This window comes from Manis pentadactyla, chromosome X, assembly GCF_030020395.1.
Source record: "Manis pentadactyla isolate mManPen7 chromosome X, mManPen7.hap1, whole genome shotgun sequence".
Taxonomy (NCBI): domain Eukaryota; kingdom Metazoa; phylum Chordata; class Mammalia; order Pholidota; family Manidae; genus Manis; species Manis pentadactyla.
This window is the reverse complement of record NC_080038.1, coordinates 117,771,794-117,790,379: the sequence shown is the minus strand read 5'-3', so window position 1 is coordinate 117,790,379 and position 18,586 is coordinate 117,771,794. Positions and strand designations below refer to the sequence as shown.

Below are 18,586 nucleotides of genomic sequence, written 5' to 3'. Positions count from 1 at the left end.
TGTCTCTTAACAGAACATTTTTTGAAAAATCTTGCCCTTGGACTATCAGCCACAGTTACTTCAAGTACACGTTTACCCATTTGTAAGTGTAAGGGAATAAAACGAGTGTCAGCTGTTTGATCACTGAGTATGTGAAAAAAACAGAAATACACCTCTCCTACAAATCCATTTTTAAAAATTAACACATTGAAAACAATTTCTGTAACTCAGACTAAGAATGCATACACTTAACTGGCTTTCTCCAAATATATTCTGAAACGATTTTAGATTCATTAAACCAAGTGTTCCCAAATGAAGATTTTGAATATTTTTTTAAAAAGGCCATTACAAAAGGAAAGATACAAGAGTTACTTACTAAACTTACTATTTAAGTTTGTAGAGGAATCTACAAATATCCATATAGTCACTGACTATTCAACTTGAAGAACATAGCTTTGAAAGTAATTCATCCCTAAAGACACGTGCAAAATTTAAACTATAATAAATTAAGTGTATGTCTATGTTAATGAAATACTTTTAATCAATGCTAAGTTCAGGTGTCATTTAATAGTGGACCAAAACCAATTAAAAATTACAGTTGGATGTCTTGCTGAAGATAACATTTTACAATTCCACATCCCAACACTGACTAGTTACATATTCTCGTTCGGTTGTATCAGTGGTGTTTAGCCGTTTAATTCTCTCAAAAATGCAAACTTAAGTTTAGCTTTTAATAACTTTTATAAGGCACTAGAATAAATTTTCTTTTAAAGTCTTAAGTAGAATTGACTCTGTAACCTAATGAGAAAACACACAAAAGTGTACACATATAAAAGACTTTGTATTCTTTATTTTTTTTCCTTAAGGAAGAACAATGCAACAACGTTCCATACTTGTGCTTTCTACGTTTAGGGATTGATACAGAATTGCTGGCGCCAAAGCCTAAAATTTAGTCAAATAATTACTAAAAGTTAATTGACAGTGTTAGGGACAAAAAGTCACTACTAACAAAGAGCTGAAAGCTTGATACATATAACTGGGGAGTTCTGCTACCCATATACTGTCCAGGTTTTTTGAGTTTTTTTTACACAGAAAGGGGGTCTTGCAACTTAACAGACAAGCTACGATAAACAAGATGTGCTGACTTCAACTAGAAACCTTTAAACCACTGTAATGTACTTCAGTGTAGCTGATGGTATATGTGTGTCATATAAACTAGGTTCCAGTTCTTTCTTCAAAGTCATCTCATTTACAGGGGCAGAAGAAACAATTGTGCAACTGCCAGCTCGAACTCTTTTGCACATTATTTTGGTAATTGTTATATGTATTTCAGCAAACAAAATACCCCAAGGCTCACGTCCTTCCTTAGTTCTTAATATTAAACATACAGTACTTACAATTTCCATAAGAATATTGTTTTTAAACTTGTCCATTTCTTCTCTAATTTCATCTTGTTCAACAGCAAGAAGATGCTCATGATCCTTCTCTAAGTCCTCCATACTCTGAAACAAAAAGCTTAGCTCAGTTACAAACTACCACTTTTCATCTCACATTCTAAATATGTACAATTAAACTTCAAAACTAAGCACTCTTAGTATCCAAAGGATGTGCATTACTTACTCTAAACAAATGTATTATAACTAATACATGCAGATCAAAATACCCACTTAAGAAACTTTTTAAATGTCACATTTGTGTCAAATATTATTATTGTAGAGGCACAACAGTAGTACACTTTGCTCAAAACAGCGGGTTAGTGAACAGTTAAGGTCAAGGTGGAGCAAAGAAAGAAAGACACTGACAGTCCCACAGAATGAAACACTGTGACTTCAATGCTCTTTAACAGGTTTTCTAAACATCAGGTAACAAACAACGCACTTATAATGGCTTATAATCTATTTATTCCCTCCATTGGAGGGAACAAAATGATCTGTAATAATGACATTTTTAAGTTATGAAAAACAAACTCCTGTTCTAACTCTCTACAACTCATTGCACAAATAGTGATCTAGTGTGTCCTATATAAAAAGGACTCTCTGAAATGCTGTGGAGGAATCTGAAAATGAATACACGGCCTCCTCCTTGTTCCAGTGAGAATAGATAACATATAAGTAAAAATGACACGAAAACTTTGACAGTTAAGGAAACAACTGGCTGTGAGTACGTAGTGGGAAGTAAGACTGATTCTGATTTAGTTGGCTAAAGAATACGATTTCAGCAGATAAAGAAAAGGGGAACTGGAAAGTATTCTAAGGGCGGAGCATGAGCAAAGCAAGGAAGTAATGGTAGGTTAGTTCAGAGAAAGCAACTAATCTGGAGGCCTGGGAGGGAAGAAGGGATGTAAACATTGAGAGTACAAAAGGAGTCTTGTTATGGGGCACACGTTGAATACCTGAGAATTTAAAATGGGAAGCTAGTGGCAGGTTTTCAGGAGGGAAGGCATACATTCTGGAAGATCATATTGCAGAACTGTGAAGGGTGGACTGGAGAAGAGAGCAATCAGATAAGAGTTTTAGTAGAACCAGCAGAGAATGATGAGGTCCTGAACGGGGTCAGCAGCAGTGGGAATTCAAAGAAAGCAGCTCAAGTACAGGTGCAGAGGTAAACACTGCAGGGTCTGGTCATAACTGGATGGGAAGGATACACGACTCGGAGGAGTCAAAGACAATACTAAACAGTTCATTCTCTGAGTGCTGGCATTTGGTAATAACCTTTGGAAGAATTCTTCTTTGGTACTTTATCAAATCTTCACACCAATTAATAAATGGTTCTCAAGGAGCATTAGAGCAACACTTGTTCTCTACTTGGAAACAATTTTAAACTAAGTATTTTGTATATACATAATTCTGAAATCCTTTAAAGAATATTTATTTCAAAACTCTTTTGCTAATTTACTTACACCATCTAATTAGTTTAAGAAGAGTGACATATTAACATGCATTTGAACAAGGTGATTAGTAAAAAGAACACCTTCCCACCCCACCCCCACCAAAAAGAAAAAGAAAAGAAAGGGAACATACAGGATTCCATCACCTCGTGAATAAGTATATATATCTGTGCAAAGTGTCACTCAGCACCATTTGCTAATGTGCAAACGTCATGGATCATTGTCAATTCACAAATCTTTAGCCCTCCTCTGGCTTTTTCCTTCTGTTACACATTTCAACCTTCTCTTAGGGTTATAAGTTTGCATATAAAGTCATTAATGGTCATTACTGTTCTAAAAGCAAATATTCCACTTGAATATAAAAGCAGCCTTCACTAATTATGATGACCTACTTCATATTTAACAATAACTGTTAATACAAGTAAAAGACCTCCAGGAACAATTTATAGATGTCCTATTTTCTACTATATCTATCTATAGATAGATAGACAGATAGGTATCACTGATCTCCTAAAAACTGATTTCTGAACAAAAAGTCATGATCAAAGTGTCAATCAAAGTATCAATTATCTTCATGATACGTATACTTCTAGGTAAAACTCCTAGTTAATGGTTCCCTGTTTTAAATGACTGCCACAAGACTATTAACGAATCCTAAAAATAAAAATACATTTCAGAATTATGTTAAATCCAGAACAATGGATTCAAAATGGAAAGTGGTTAACCATTTACATGTACAGTCTGAATGTCTTTTCCCATAGACTCAGAAAGAAACAATCTTCTACATTTATATGCACACTGTTTTATAAGAATGTATTATGTTACCAAATACAGACCTTCAACAATAGCTCATGTATGTTTACAGTTTTTTTCAGTTTCTGGATCTGAACAATTCCAGCTTGTTGAAGAAGCTTCCATTGCTCTTGAAACAGATTCTGCAAATATAAAAGAAAAAAGTGATAAAGTGTGGCTAACATTTAATATTTAGATAACATAATTGTACATTAAGCTTAAAAGGCATACTCTTTAAATCAACATTTGTTAACATTTCCTCCTTAACATCTTTTATGACCCAGTTTAGATAATTGTGTGCTCACCACTAATACACAAAAACAATATAATAATCCTACCTAATGGCCATTGAATAGGCAGTTTTTCTTTCTTTCCAATATGGAAAACATGCTTTAATTCTTGATCACAAAATTCACAAATGGCCCTGCCAATAATGTGTTTACCACTAGTGGGCAAAAGCTCTATGACGGTCCTTCCTAACGGTAAGCATGGAGGAAATATTCCTTCTTAACAATATTCAAAACATGTTTTAATTCTTGGTCATTTCGATATGCACACAGATGGCCCCTCCAATAGTGCTGGCCCGTCTGTTCCTTGACCTAGCCTCCAACAATAATTTTGCACTCTTCCCAGCATTAGCCGCTCACTTACATAGTCATACCCCAGACTCTGTCATTCCCCAAAACAGCAACATCTACATAATATTGATAAGAACAAAGACTTATATAGGAACTGTGTGTTAGGTACTGTTCTAAACTATTTTAAATAAACTTATTATGTATGATCTCATTTAATCCTCAAAATGACTCTATGAGGTAGGTACTCTTACTGTGTCCCTTTTCATAGGTGAGGAAACTGAGTTACAGAGATGAAAATGTGTCCCTGCTTTCATAGCTAGCACTGGTCAACTTCAATTGGATCCCAAACATTATGGTTCCAGAGTCCAGGCTCTTGACTGCTGTACTACTACGCTGCTTTTTTTTTTCTGCATTTTTCCCCAACATCCAACCTCTACCTCCCTGTTTGTAGTTCACTCCCTTTCTTACTATAGTTCACTACTCTGTCAGGATTAGCATCTATTGATCCTACAATCTTTCACCGTCCTTAGCCCCAACTATCATGTCCTCCTGTTTCTTCCTCCCCAGCTTCAATTCCATGGTCAATCATTACACCTACGCCCTTGCACAAGACCCTTGCCCCCTTTACACTTTGTCAGTCTGCGTGGCTCAACTCCTACCCTGGAAAATTCAGCTCTCAGGCTGCTCTGCCACAGCCATGCAAGAGTGGTCTCACTTTACATTCATGATCACTATGACACCAACCTCAGCCGGGCCCCTAATGCTCCGTGGCAATGCTACTTCCCTAGTTCATTCACTGGTCCTCTCTCGGGACACAATTCCAGGCCTTCTTCCCTGCCCCCAGAAGGCAACACCTCCTCCTCCACCACCCTAACTCCTAACTGGTGGCCTCACTATTTCACTAAATAAACAGAAGCAATCCGAGGAGAACATTCAGTCTCCCAGCGCTACATCTTCCACACAACTTAACCCCTCTGCACCCATGGAATCTACCTTCTCTCCTGCATTTTTGCATGAGCTACTTCCTACTTGAAACTTTGACACAATAAATTAACTAATTTTAAAGCGAAGGCTGATACCAACAGCTAGTTTTTCTTCTTGTTCCTGGAGTTCCTGCATATCTGTATCCCACTCCTGAAGGAAAGGCTGTAAGTGCTGAGCATATTTGAGATGAAGATTCTGCCTGTAAAACATAATCATGAGCACTGTCATACTTCATAAAGATATGAAAAAATTGGCCTTACTCAAAACAAAACTGATTTGACACACTTTACACCATAACAGGAGAAGTCAGTGACAGCGGAGTTGCAGCTGAAATAGTCTCATGGGAAACAGAAAGGTTAAATGAATGATTTACTCTTATTCCAAAAGTATTGTTCCTAACTGAATAACGCTATCTCACAAGCTTCATTCACCTCTTGAAAACTAATGAGGATTTACTGCACTCTAAATTTTCTAGAAGAGTTCATTTTCTCTAACAGCAGTTTACTTTTCATTTCTTCTTACTGATAACATATACGTTCTGATATGATAAGTAGACCAATGAGGATACTATATCCATTTATCATAAATTTCCAAACAGGAATATTTCACTTAAACATTTCCCCTCTGTGGCACAACAAAGCCTTTGAAAAAAACAAAGAGCAGTAGGCACAATTCAGCTAAAATGTACAAATTATTTACAATATAAGATTAACATTTCCCACACAGTTGAATACAGTTATTTATCACAGGAACAATGCTTATTTAAGACCTTTACCTTAGGTTCAGCTAGTGTAGGTCTAGACTGAACACAAATTAATTTTATAGGAAGAAAGCTTAATTGGTATTTGAAAGGGAAGAAAGGTCATCCTTATGGGCTTCTAGGAAATATATCTCAGTTCATTCAAGAAGTGAGGTTCCAGAACTAAAGAGTTTATCTGCTTAGAAAAAAAATCAAGCAAAATATATTTTTCACTGGAAAATGCAATATAATAGTATTTGTCTTAAGTAATTTGCACCAATGAATGCTAAAAACTGATACAAAAGTCCTTGTGCCTCAAAAACACCAACTTTACCTGCATTCATGCTGTATTTTCCAAACTTGTTCAATTTTTTTGTTAGTGGCTTTGATAGAAGCTTTAGCAATAATTTCAAACTTTCTTCTCTTTGCATGCAAAGCCTGCTTAATTTAAACTATATAGGAAATAGATATTCATTAAAAGTTAATGTTGAAAATTATTTTGCTCCCATATTTTCAAATCTATGTGGGTACATGTTGCCTCAGCAATATACAAAGACATTTAAAATTTATAACACAGGCATTGTAAGTGTCGAATCACTATGCTGTACACCTGAAACTAATATAACATTGTATGAGAATTATGCTCCAAATAGTAAAAAAATAAATAAAATTTATAATACGGTCACCATTTCAGAAAGCAAGATTTGCTGACTCTTTTCCGTAAAATAATTCCAGAACCTGTATCCCATTTCTAATTTCTCTATCTGCAGATCACCTTCTAATTTAGAGATAATGAAAAGGGGATAAAAATCAAAATATTTTCCATTGTCAAAATGTATATAAAGGACCTCAAAGACAAACTTTAATTTCCCTTGGGAGAAAATGGTTGAGAGACAAATTTTTTGAAAATTATAAAATATCCTGCAACTCAGGGACATGTTTAGATGGATTAATGGATTACTGCTAGAGCACATCAGGTCAAATGCACAAAAGTATTTTCTTAAAAATATCCCTCAAAAGGATAAAAAAGTAAGGATAATCCTATCACACACTGAGAAAATTATTTCTCAAGCGATCTCGGCAGTGATGCTTTTAAAAGAGCATTTCACTAAAAGAGACAAAAGCCATGGTTGTAAAAGGTCCAGTTTAAACAAATAAATTCAAGAACGTAAAAAAAAACTTTCATAGAGGTTTTTACATAACACTTTTATCCCTAGGTGCTGCATTTCACAACATTTTAATACTTCAAATTAAGCTTTGCAAAGCAGATGATTTGATTGTATGGATCTACGACCAATAACTGTTTACCAGTAATCATGAAAGATCTTCTCTGTAACAAAAATATTTCATACTTACACAATCCACCCACAATAAGCAGTTTATCAGATACTCACAAAACAAGCTCTATTTTCTCAGCACCAAATAGAGCAAAGCTTTCAAATCATACTTGCTTGTAAGGATGGTCCATATCAGAGGACCATCCACTGACTCTCTTTGTTCCGTGTATTGTCCACGGATAGTATAACTGACACCTGACAGGACAATATAAAATTTAGGATTTGGGGGATCTGATTATACTTCTCTCACTAGCTGGGAGAGTCGCCTTTAATTTTCCACTACACAGTTTACTAAAGTAAAAATCACAACAGAGAGTTACCTTGGAGGATTCGATTTACACAGCTACTCAATAGTAAGGAACTTTGGAAAGTCACGACAAGAAACTAAATTAAGAGAATTTAAAATTGGCATCGAAAATTGATATCTCACCTCATCTGTGCACACAAAATGGGGCGTGCTTTTCTCATCAATACTCTTACACAGTACATTAAATGTACATGTGCATAAAATAATACCATCATTCTGACCCCATCGTTGTTAGTACCGTTTTCACTTTCCACATCAACAATTCAAAAGGTGAGTAAGGAAACCTACGAACTGAAATCACACTAAATGCTTGTATGAAACCCTATATATGAGAAAAAGGCATTAGAACCAGTCCTGTAGCCCACTACTTAACAATTCCCTTTATAAAAGTTGAATGTTTTAAACATTGTCTTTAACCACACACATCACCTAAACATACCTGCAAGACTTTCCAGATCCTTCTGTACTTCATCCCTGTGGAGAAGTGACATCAAATATAATTAAGTAACGACATGAAAAAAGATGGTATTTGTTTTGAAAGAAATTGTGTCATTCTAGGATTTTACAGAGAAAACTTCTTCTGTGAGCCAAGTTGAGTTGAATCTAGCAGGTGAAAACACTGTACAAACATAACCCTGTATCTTCTTCCTCATCTGTATCCTCAAACGGCCTGTTTTGCCCATGTTCATCAGTTACTGGTGAGTTCCCTGCATTGAAATAAAAGTGGAAAACATTATAAAATGAAGCAGGGCATGGTGATCAGTTTTCATGGAGGAATATCTCCCTTGTGGAGGCTTTTAGGCTGTTTGCAAACAGACGTTTCTAAAGCAGACATGTGAAAGGAATCATGCGTGTGCAGGTCAGATGAAAAAGGATCAGGGACCAGGACCATGTCACTGAAGACACTATTACAAGCATTGTCAGGGTTGATGTCAGAATAAACCACAGAGCACACCTGTGATATTTTTTAGAAAGAACGACTGTGGACGGCCAGAAGAGCTGCTTCTGTAATGAGCTCTTGTAATCAAGAAGCTTCTGTATCAGCTTCTGTGATCCTGGTCTGGGATAGGAGGATAGAGCGACTGGTGGGCGACCTACAGTACATGAAACTGCTTTCCACACACATGGATTTTGCTGTTTACAATGTGGAGGACTCAGAAGCAGTGACCCCAGGGGCACCGTCCCTGCACTGCGTGCTGCACCGGCAAAGGTGTCAGATAGACAGTACCTTCGAGGACATCCTCCAACCCTATGAGCTCTCTCCACTCTTGCATGCCAGAGTCAGAGGCTGCCATGTCCTCAGCCTCCCTCGAGGCCTTCTCAGCTTTCTCCAGGTGCTTCCTCCCACACGGCATCACCTAGAGGTATCTTCTGCGGTAGAGACTTGTCCTGCACCTTTTGGCATAAGCAAGCACATGTTAAAGGAATGGGGACACAGTCAGTGCGCGATGCCGGGCATCGGCCCGGGGCGCAGATCAGACTGTGCGTGTCCTTGTGGCTCCCCTTGGACCAGGAGCGGACAAAGCAGATGGTGACGGCAGCCCCTTCCCCCAGCACCCCACCTGCTCCCCGAGGCTGCAACGGAGGGCTGGCACCTTCCCTGGGACATCTGAGTGTCAGGCCCCTGTGCCAGATTCTTGCCCCTGTGCTGGGACTGAGGCCACCCCTGCCCCTCGGTCCCCAAGGGACAAAGGGCCAGTCTGGGGGCCCGACCGTGGCCATGACAAAAATAAGCGTCCCTCCGTATGGGTGAGGTATAAACTGTTCTGCTCCTGCCTGGGGGCAGTAAGGTCAGAGGGCTTCCCCCACACGCCACCATCCAGACCCCAGAATGACCCCTGGGGACCTAAGCGTCCCACTGGGTGGCCGGGCAGGAAACGGACGCAGTCGGCTCCTCTGCACCCGCCGTGACCCTCACAGAATGCGGGGACGTGGGACGCGTGCCACACCCTGGCGGCACTGCCCTCAGGGGCCTCGTCCTGTCCCGTTGGGGCCTCAGAGGACACTGTGGGGACAGCACCTCAGAGGTTGGCCTAGTCGACCCCGCTCCACACCCTGGTCCACTCACACCTAAGGAGACTCCACCCACCACCCCCACCATGGCCACGCAGTGCCGCTTGCCTGCCTCCACAGCCACCTGGCCTCGCTGAGGAGCCTTCTGGGTCTGCCCCCGCCACACATACCCAACCCCCGGGCCTTCCCTGCACCCCAACCCCCGGCCCTCTGTCTCTCCGTCCTTCCCTCCATCCCTCCCGCCTGCACTGCGCTCTTGCTGATGTTTGCCTGAGGGCCTCGCGTCAGCCAGGAGCCAGCCGCCAGTGAGGGAGCATCGCAGTTTGGCCGGCACAGCGCGCATGCGGGAGGTGGGGCCTCTGCCGAGCCATGCCCCCTGGAGGGACTACCCTGCCGGCACGGGGCAGAAGCTGGGAGCCGGGGCCAGGGAGATTCCGGTTCCTCTGTTCAGGGACGTCTCACAGATCGTCTTTCTGGAAAATCACAGAAGCAATCGGGAGTGTAGAACAGGCGCTTCAGCCTCCACCTTCCCGATGAAGGAGGATCTACCAATTCCAGTCAATCTCCTCCTGGGGTCCTTTCCACCCACCCCTGCCCCTCGCAGAGGAAGAGCCATCCCCCTGAGCGTTCTCTGTAAACCACCTCCCTCCGTTTTCCAGGTGTTTGTAAAGGCACATGCATGCATTTGTAAATATGGCTGCCTACTGTTGTCTTGTCTGGGCATTACAGTAAATTGGACCACGTTCTGTGCAGTTTTCTGCCACTTCCTTTTCTCCACGCAACATTGTGTCACTACCAGGACCTACATTATTCCATGTAGCCATAGTGCTTCCGTCGTCCCTGCTGTAGCACATGCCACTGTGGAACCACTCCTCAATTCACTCACCCATTTTCTTGTCTGTGGACATCTGGATACATCCCACTTTAGAGGCTTTGACCAAAGCAGCCATGTTATGAATATGCTAATGTCTGCCACATGTGCATATATGTTTTGCAGCGTCTAAAGGAGTCAAGGAGTTTTAAGGAGTTTAAAGGACTTTAGGCCTCTATTGCTAGGTCACAGGCTAGGTGAGTATTGGGTACAGCCATATTGTTTCCAGCTTAAGACTCCACCAGCAGCTTGAGCTCTGATTGTTCCATAAACTCACCAGTAGTAGGAATAATCAGATATCTTAACATTGCCATTTTAGTGGGTGTAAAATCACATGGGGGTGGGAGGAGGGTCCTCGTTTGCATTTCTCTGAAGGCTAATGGGATTGAGCTCCTTTTTACACTGATCAGCCATTTCAGTTTCCCTCTGCATGACGTACCTATGTGGGTGCCATGACCATTTTGTGGTTGGGCAGGGTGAACTTTCTCACACCTTTGTGGAAGCGTTTCATATATTCCAGATATCAGTCTTTATGACAGCATTCTCCTTTGCCTTTTTATTTTCACTTTTCTTTTTTTCTTTCCTTTTTTATTAAAGTATCATTGATATACAATCTTATGGTGGTTTCACATACACATCACAGTGGTTCAACATTCACCCATATTATCAAGTCCTCACTCCTTCCATTGCGGTCACTGTCTATCAACTAGCAAGATGTTACAGAGTCACTAATTGCATTCTCCGTGCTGTACTGCCATCCCCGTGGCCTACCTACATTGTGATTGCAAACTGTAGTGCCCCTTAATCCCCTTCTCCCTCCCAACCCACCCTCCCCAACTCCTCCCCTTTGGTAACCACTAGTCCCTTCTCAGTGTCTGTGAGTCTACTGGTACTTTGTTCCTTCTGTTTTGCTTTGTTTTCATACTCCACAAATGAGTGAAGTCATTTGGTATTTGTCTTTCTCCACCTGGCTTTTTTCGCTGAGCATAATACCCTCTAGATCCATCCATGTTGCTGCAAATGGCAGGATTTCTTTTCTTTTTATGGCTGAATAATATTCCATTGTGTGTATGTACCATGTCTTCCCTACCCATTCATCTATTGATGGACACTTAGGTTGCTGCTTCCATATCTTGGCTATTGCAAATAGTGCAGCAATAAACATACAGGTGCATATGTCTTTTCGAGTCAGGGATCTTGTTTTCTTTGGGTAAACTCCTAGGAGTGGAATTACTGGGTCAAATGGTATTTCCATTGTTAGTTTTTTTGAGGAACCTCCATCCTGCTTTCCACAACAGTTGAACCAATTTACATTGCAACCAACAGTATAAGGGTGGGTTCCCTTTCTCTGCATCCTCACCAACATTTGTTGTTTCTTGTCTTTTGGAGAGTGCCCATCCTAATAGGTGTGAAGTGGTATCTCACTGTGGTCTTAGTTGGCATTTCCCCTGGTGATTAGCGTAAGCAGGAGCAGGAGGTGGAGCATCTTTTCCTGTGCCCATTGGCCATCCCCATTTCTTCTCTGGAGAAGTGTCTGTTTGGGTATTCTGCCCATTTTCTAATTGGGTTATTTTTTTCTTGGGTGTTGAGGCACAAACGTTCTTTATATATTTTGGATGTTAACCCCTTATCGGCTAAATCATTAAAAACATATTCTCCCATACTGTAGGATGCCTTTTGGTTCTTCTGGTGGTGTCCTTTGCTGTACAGGATTAGTTCAGTGTAGTCCCACTTGTTCATTTTTTGTTTTGTTTCCCTTGCCCGAGGAGACGTGTCCAGTAAAAAGTTTCTCATGTTTATATTCCAAGAGATTTTTGCCTGTGTTTTCTTCTAAGAGTTCTATGGTTTCATGATTTACATTCAGGTATTTGATCCATTTCAAGTTTACTTTTGTGTATGGAGTTAGACAATAATCCAGTTTTGTTCTCTTACACATAGTTGTCCAGTTTTGCCAGCACCAGTAGTTGAAGAGGCTGTCTTTTCCCCATTGCCTATTCATGGCTCATTGATCACATATTAATCGACCATATATGTGTGGGTTTATGTTTGGGCTCTCTGTTTGGTTCCATTGATCTATGGGTCTGTTCTTGTGCCAGTACCAAATTGTCTTGATTACTATGGCTTTGTAGTAGAGCTTGAAGTTGGGGAGCACAATCCCCCTAACTTTATTCTTCCTTCTCAGGATTGCTTTGGCTATTCGAGGTCTTTTGGGCTTCCATGTGAATTTTAGAATGATTTTCTCTAGTTTCTTGAAAAATGCTGTTGGTATTTTGATAGGGATTGCATTGAATCTGTAGATTGCTTTAGGCGGGATGGCCATTTTGACAATATTCATTCTTCCTATCCATGAGTATGGGATAGATTTCCATTTGTTGGTGCCTTCTTTAATTTCTCTCGTGAGTTTCAGAGTAAAGGTCTTTCACCTCTTGGATAGGTTTATTCATAGGTATCCTATTCTTTTCGATGCAATGGTAAATCGAGTTGTTTTCCTGATTTCTCTTTCTGCTAATTTGTTGTTAGCATATAGGAATGCGGCAGATTTATGTGCATTAATTTTGCATCCTGCAACTTTGCTGAATTCAGTTATTGGTTCTAATAGTTTTTCAGTGGAGTCTTTAGGATTTTCTATGTATAATATCATGTTTTCTGCAAATAGTGACAGTTTAACTTCTTCCTTACCAATGTGGATGCCTTTTATCTCTTTGTGTTATCCAATTGCTGTGGCTAGGACCTCCAGTACTATGTTGAATAAGAGCGGTGACAGTGGGTATCCTTGCCTTGTTCCTGATGCCTTTACCTTTTTATTGTAACAAAAATAAGTAATGCAAAGATTATGTTTTCAACCATTTTTAGGCGTACAAATGCAGTGCCATTCCAGTACATTCCCACCATTGTGCAGCCATCACCACCATCCATCTCTAGAACTTTTTCATCTTTCGAAACTGAACCTCTGTACCCCCATTATACACTTATTCCCCATTCCCACCTCCTCCCAACCCCTGGCAGCCACCTTTTTGCTTGCAGTCTCTGTGAACTTGTCTACTCTGCATGTCTCATGTATACACTCTTTGTCCTTTAATGACGAGCATATTTCACAGAGCATGATGTCTTCAAGATTCATTCGTACTGCAGCCTGCATCAAAATGTCCTTCCTTTTTAAGGCACAAGTAATAATCCCCTGTAGGCATATACCACGTTTGTGCTGGTGGGGTGGGTGGGAGGGATGTTGGCTTTTAGTTTTCTGTGTTTTTTTCCGTGTTTTTGTTTTGCCCAGTCATCTGTTGACAGACACTTGGATTGCATCTGCTTTGACCTATTGCAAATAATGCTGCTTGAACACAGGCATGCAGACCTGTTTCTCTCTATATATCTGTTGGACTGTCTTTTGTCACTTTTTTTAGGTAGATACCCGGAAGTGGAGTTGCTGGATCCGATGGTAGTTCTAGTCTTAAGTTTTATAATGATCCATACACCGTTCTCCATAGTGGCTCTACCAGTTTACAGTCCCGCCAACAGTGCACAGGGGGGCCCTTTTCTCACATCCTTGCCAACACTGGTTATTGTGGGCTTTTTGATTATAGGCATCCTAATGAGCTTCAAGTGGTATGTCACTGTGGTTTTGATTTGCATTTCCCTGTTGATTAGTCATGTTGACACTCTTTTCCTGTGTTTCATTACCATTTGTGTACTTCTTTGGGGAAATATCCATTTAAGTCCTTTGTCAATTGTTCAGTCAGGTTGTTTACTTCTTGGTCGTGGTGGTGGTTGCGGTTGAATTGTAGGGGTTCTGTATATGCTCAGGATTTTGATCGCATAACAGATAGGTTAATTGCAATTATTCTCCTCCATTCCATGGATTTCCTGTTCTCTCCACGGATAATGTCCTTTCATGCACAAAAGTTTTCAATTTTGATGTAATCCAATTTATCTTTTCATTTTTCTTCCTTTTCTTTTCTTGCCTCTGGGGCCTCTTAAAATAAAGTGGTATTAACCTTAAGGTTTTCTTTAATTTTGTAATTTTTTTATTAAGGTATTATTAATATACACTCTTATGAAGGTTTCACATGAAAAAACAATGTGGTTACTATACTCACCCATATTATCAAGTCCTCCCTCATACTCCATTGCAGTCACTGTCCATCAGTGTAGTAAGATGCCACAGAGTCATTACTTGCCTTCTCTGTGTTACACTGTCTTCCTCATGATCCCACCCCACCATGTGGGCCAATCATAATACCCCTCAATTCCTTTCTCCCTCCCTCCCCACCTGCCCTCCCATACCCTTCCCCTTTCATAACCACTAGTCCCTTCTTGGAGTCTGTGAGTCTGCTTGCTGTTTTGGTCCTTCAGTTTTGCTTTGCTGTTACACTCCACAAATGAGGGAAGTCATTTGGTACTTGCCCTTCTCCACCTGGCTTATTTCACTGAGCATATCTTCCAGCTCCATCCGTGTTGTTGCAAATGTTAGGATTTGTTTCTTTCTTGTGGCTGAATAGTATTCTATTGTATATATGTACCACATCTTCTTTATCCATTTATCTACTGATGGACACTTAGGTTGCTTCTATATCTTGGCTATTGTAAATAGTGCTGCAGTAAACATCGGGGTGCATATGTCTTTTTGAATCTGAGAAATTATATTCTTTGGGTAAATTTCTAAGAGTGGAATTTCCGGTTCAAATGGTATTTCTATTTTTAGATTTTTGAGGAACCTCCACATTGCTTTCCACAATGGTTGAATTAGCTTACATTCCCACCAGCAGTGTAGGAGGGTTCCCCTTTCTCTACATCCTCGCTAGCATTTGTTGTTCTTAGTCTTTTCAATACTGGCCGTCCTAACTGGTGTGAGGTGATATCTCATTGTGGTTTTAATTTGCATTTCAGTGATAATTAGTGATGTGGAGCATCTTTTCATGTGTCTGTTGGCCATCTGAATTTCTTCTTTGGAGAAGTGTCTGTTCATATCCTCCGCCCATTTTTTAAGCAGGTTATTTGCTTTTTGGTTGTTGAGATGTGTGAGTTCTTTATATATTTTGGATGTTAACCCCTTGTCAGATATGTCAGTTACAAATATATTCTCCCATACTGTAGGATGCCTTTTTTGTTCTTTTAATGGTGTCCTTTGCTGTACAGAAGCTTTTTGGTTTGATGCAGTCCCATGTGTTCATTTTTGTTTTTGTTTCCCTTGCTTGAGGAGATGCGTTCAGGAAAAAGTTGCTCATGCTTATATTCAGGATATTTTTGCCTATTTTGTCTTCTAAGAGTTTTATGGTTTCATGACTTACATTCAGGTCTTTGATCCATTTTGAGTTTACTTTTGTGTATAGGGTGAGACTATAATCCAGTTTCATTCTCTTGCATGTAGCTGTCCAGTTTTGCCAACACCAGTTGTTGAAGAGGCTGTCATTACCCCCATTGTATGTCCATGGTTCCTTTATCATATATTAATTGAGCATATATGATTGGGTTTATATCTGGCTCTCTATTCTGTTCTATTGGCCTATTATTCTGTTGTTGTGCCAGTACCAAACTGTCTTGATTACTGTGGCTTTGTAGTAGAGCTTGAAGTTGGGGAGCATAATCCCCCCAGCTTTATTCTTTTTTCTCTGGATTGCTTTGGCTATTTGGGGTCTTTTGTGGTTCCATGTGAATTTTAGAATGATTTGCTCTAGTTTGTTGAAGAATGCTGTTGGTATTTTGAGAGGGATTGTGTTGAATCTGTAGGTTGCTTTAGGCGGGATGGACATTTTGATGATATTAATTCTTCCTATCCATGAGCACGGGATGTGTTTCCATTTATTGGTGTCTTCTTCAATTTCTCTCATGAGTGTCTTGTAGTTTTCAGGATATAGGTCTTTCACTTCCTTGGTTAGGTTTATTCCTAGATATTTTATTCTTTTTGATGCAATTGTGAATAGAATTGTTTTCCTGATTTCTCTTTCTGCTAGTTCATTGTTAGTGTATAGGAATGCAACAGATTTCTGTATATTAATTTTGTATCCCACAACTTTTCTGAATTCAGGTATCAGTTCTAGTAGTTTTGGAGTGGATCCTTTAAGGTTTTTTATGTGCAATATCGTGTCATCTGCAAAGAGTGACAGTATAACTTCCTCTCTACCAGTCTGGATGCCTTTTATTTCTTTGTTTTCTCTGATTGCCATGGAGAAGACCTCCAGAACTATGTTGAATAAAAGTGGAGAGAGTGGGCCTCCTTGTCTTGTTCCCGATCTTAAAGGAAAGGCTTTCAGCTTCTCGCTGTTAAGTATGATGTTGGCTATGGGTTTGTCGTATATGGCCTTTATTACGTTAATCCTAAACCTTTCATAAAAGTTTTCCCCTATATCTTCTTATAATGGTTTTTATATGTTATTTTGCAATTTTGAATTTCGTTCATGTGGAGTTATCTTTTGTGCTTGCTCTCAGGTACAATTCCAATTGTGCTTTTCCTCCCATGGAAAAAAATTACTATACCATCCTCATTCACTGAATGGGGTACTGCTCCCCCACTACCAGCTATGCCAAGTCTGTCATATGTCAAGTAAGGTGCTGTATGTCCCCCATTCTGCTTCTCCAGCCTGCTCCACCAGTCAACTTATTTGCCCTGTGCCAAAACCACAGCCTGTAATAAAATGAAGATTCCAGGTCAGATCTGTCAAACTCTGAATCCTCAGACTTTGCCTACACTATGATGCCTAAGACCCCTTAGTGATTCCTCAGCACCCCCACGAGAGGGTCTACCCTACACTTGAGGACCCTTAGCCTCTCACCTCATTTAACTTCCCTTTTTTCCTCTCCATCCTGAGCTACTTGCAGTTTCCTCAAGTGCACCACTGCTGTTTCGTGCCACTGAGTCTTTGAACAAGCTCAGCCGACTTCTCGGTTCGACTCTTGGTTGGCACTCTTTCCTTTGCCTACCACTGTGACTTGTGCAGCCCCTCTCCTCTCACGGCGCTATATTAACCAATCATGTGTGTACTAATGGGACTGTACTATTTCGCCCCAGTTTGACCATGCTGGAAACCCATATGATTCTACCAAGCAGATTTAGAATTCATAATTCAAAGTGATCACTGTGTATGCCTTCTTCTTTATAATTTAAGAGACTGGGGATCAAAGGGTGCAAATATTTACCCAAACTCACAGAGCTCCCCAGTAGATCTGGGGTCAGACCTCTGGTATTTTGACCCATTGCTCTCCCCTGACCCTCCCCTGTCACTGTTCTGTCTTCCTTGGCTGCTCAGGAAATAAAGCACATCTTCAGCTGTGAATCATGATCTCTAGTGGTGTTTGCATCTTCCAGTAACACAGAGAATGAATACTTCGTAGAGTGTGACTGTAGACACTGAAGTCTCTTGTAAAGTTGTCGTTTCCACTGTAAATTTCCAAACCAGCTACCCGAGGGAGGTACTACCTTTGCCATTCTGGAGTGCAACTAAACGTTACGAAACGATGGAAGTTATGAAGCCCATGGAAGAGTTCATGCAGACCAGGCCAGATGAACAGAAAAAGGGGCCGTCCTCGATAGAACACAGATCAGTAGCTCGACAACCTGAAAGTAGCGCGCATCCAAATTTTCAGGAGTATTCTGATTCTTTATCTCTGGAGTGAGGACAGGGATCTGGATTTGTAAGAAGCTCCCCCCAGGGATTTGGGTAATTAATAAAGGTAATGTGTAAGGTGCGTGCCGTGGCAGGTCCTGTATCTACCTAACCATTCTGTCCCTCCCCCTTCCATCCTTACTAACAGAGCCTTGACCCCTTTGCACAGAGAGATGGGCACGTGACCCAGTTCAGCCCCTGGGATGGCCATGATACATGTCCCAGATGATGCTGGTGGCATTTCTGGGAAAGCTTCATGAACTGACTCCCCCCTTTGAACTTTCCCCTTTGTCCTGCCGGGAATACAGATACAACGCTTGTGATCTTGGAGGCAAGAGCCAGGTTTAGGGGTGGAGAGGCAGGAAGGGGAGAACTTGGCTCCTTGAGCTGTAGTATCAGCCCTGAATTGTCTCTTCTGCCCGTGTGTTAACTGGAATACATGAAACCCCTGTTTGTCTAAGCCTCTACGTGAAGTGCAGTCAAATGCAATTCATAATAATA

The 18,586-nt window shown here is 40.6% G+C and overlaps 1 protein-coding gene across 1 annotated transcript; it reads right to left on the bottom strand.

Annotated features, from left to right (window-relative positions):
• Positions 1-870: 870 nt before the first annotated feature.
• Positions 871-6,406, bottom strand: LOC130681729 (synaptonemal complex protein 3-like). The gene is made up of 4 exons (XM_057495209.1): positions 6,294-6,406; positions 5,320-5,419; positions 3,703-3,801; positions 871-1,481 (listed from the first exon to the last, which is right to left on the bottom strand). Exons 2-4 carry the CDS (start codon positions 5,353-5,355, stop codon positions 1,140-1,142), a joined length of 477 nt encoding a protein of 158 aa, XP_057351192.1. The 5' UTR covers positions 5,356-5,419; positions 6,294-6,406; the 3' UTR covers positions 871-1,139.
• Between the last annotated feature and the right edge of the window lie 12,180 nt (positions 6,407-18,586).

Excerpts from the sequence above, each read along its gene's own strand:
- LOC130681729 (XM_057495209.1), bottom strand. The coding sequence starts at position 5,355 with ATGCAGGAACTCCAGGAACAAGAAGAAAAACTAGCT. Across the intron at positions 3,802-5,319 it reads AACAAGAAGAAAAACTAGCT|AATCTGTTTCAAGAGCAATG; the intron begins GTTGGTATCAGC and ends TTATATTTGCAG. Across the intron at positions 1,482-3,702 it reads TACATGAGCTATTGTTGAAG|AGTATGGAGGACTTAGAGAA; the intron begins GTCTGTATTTGG and ends TTTTTGTTTCAG.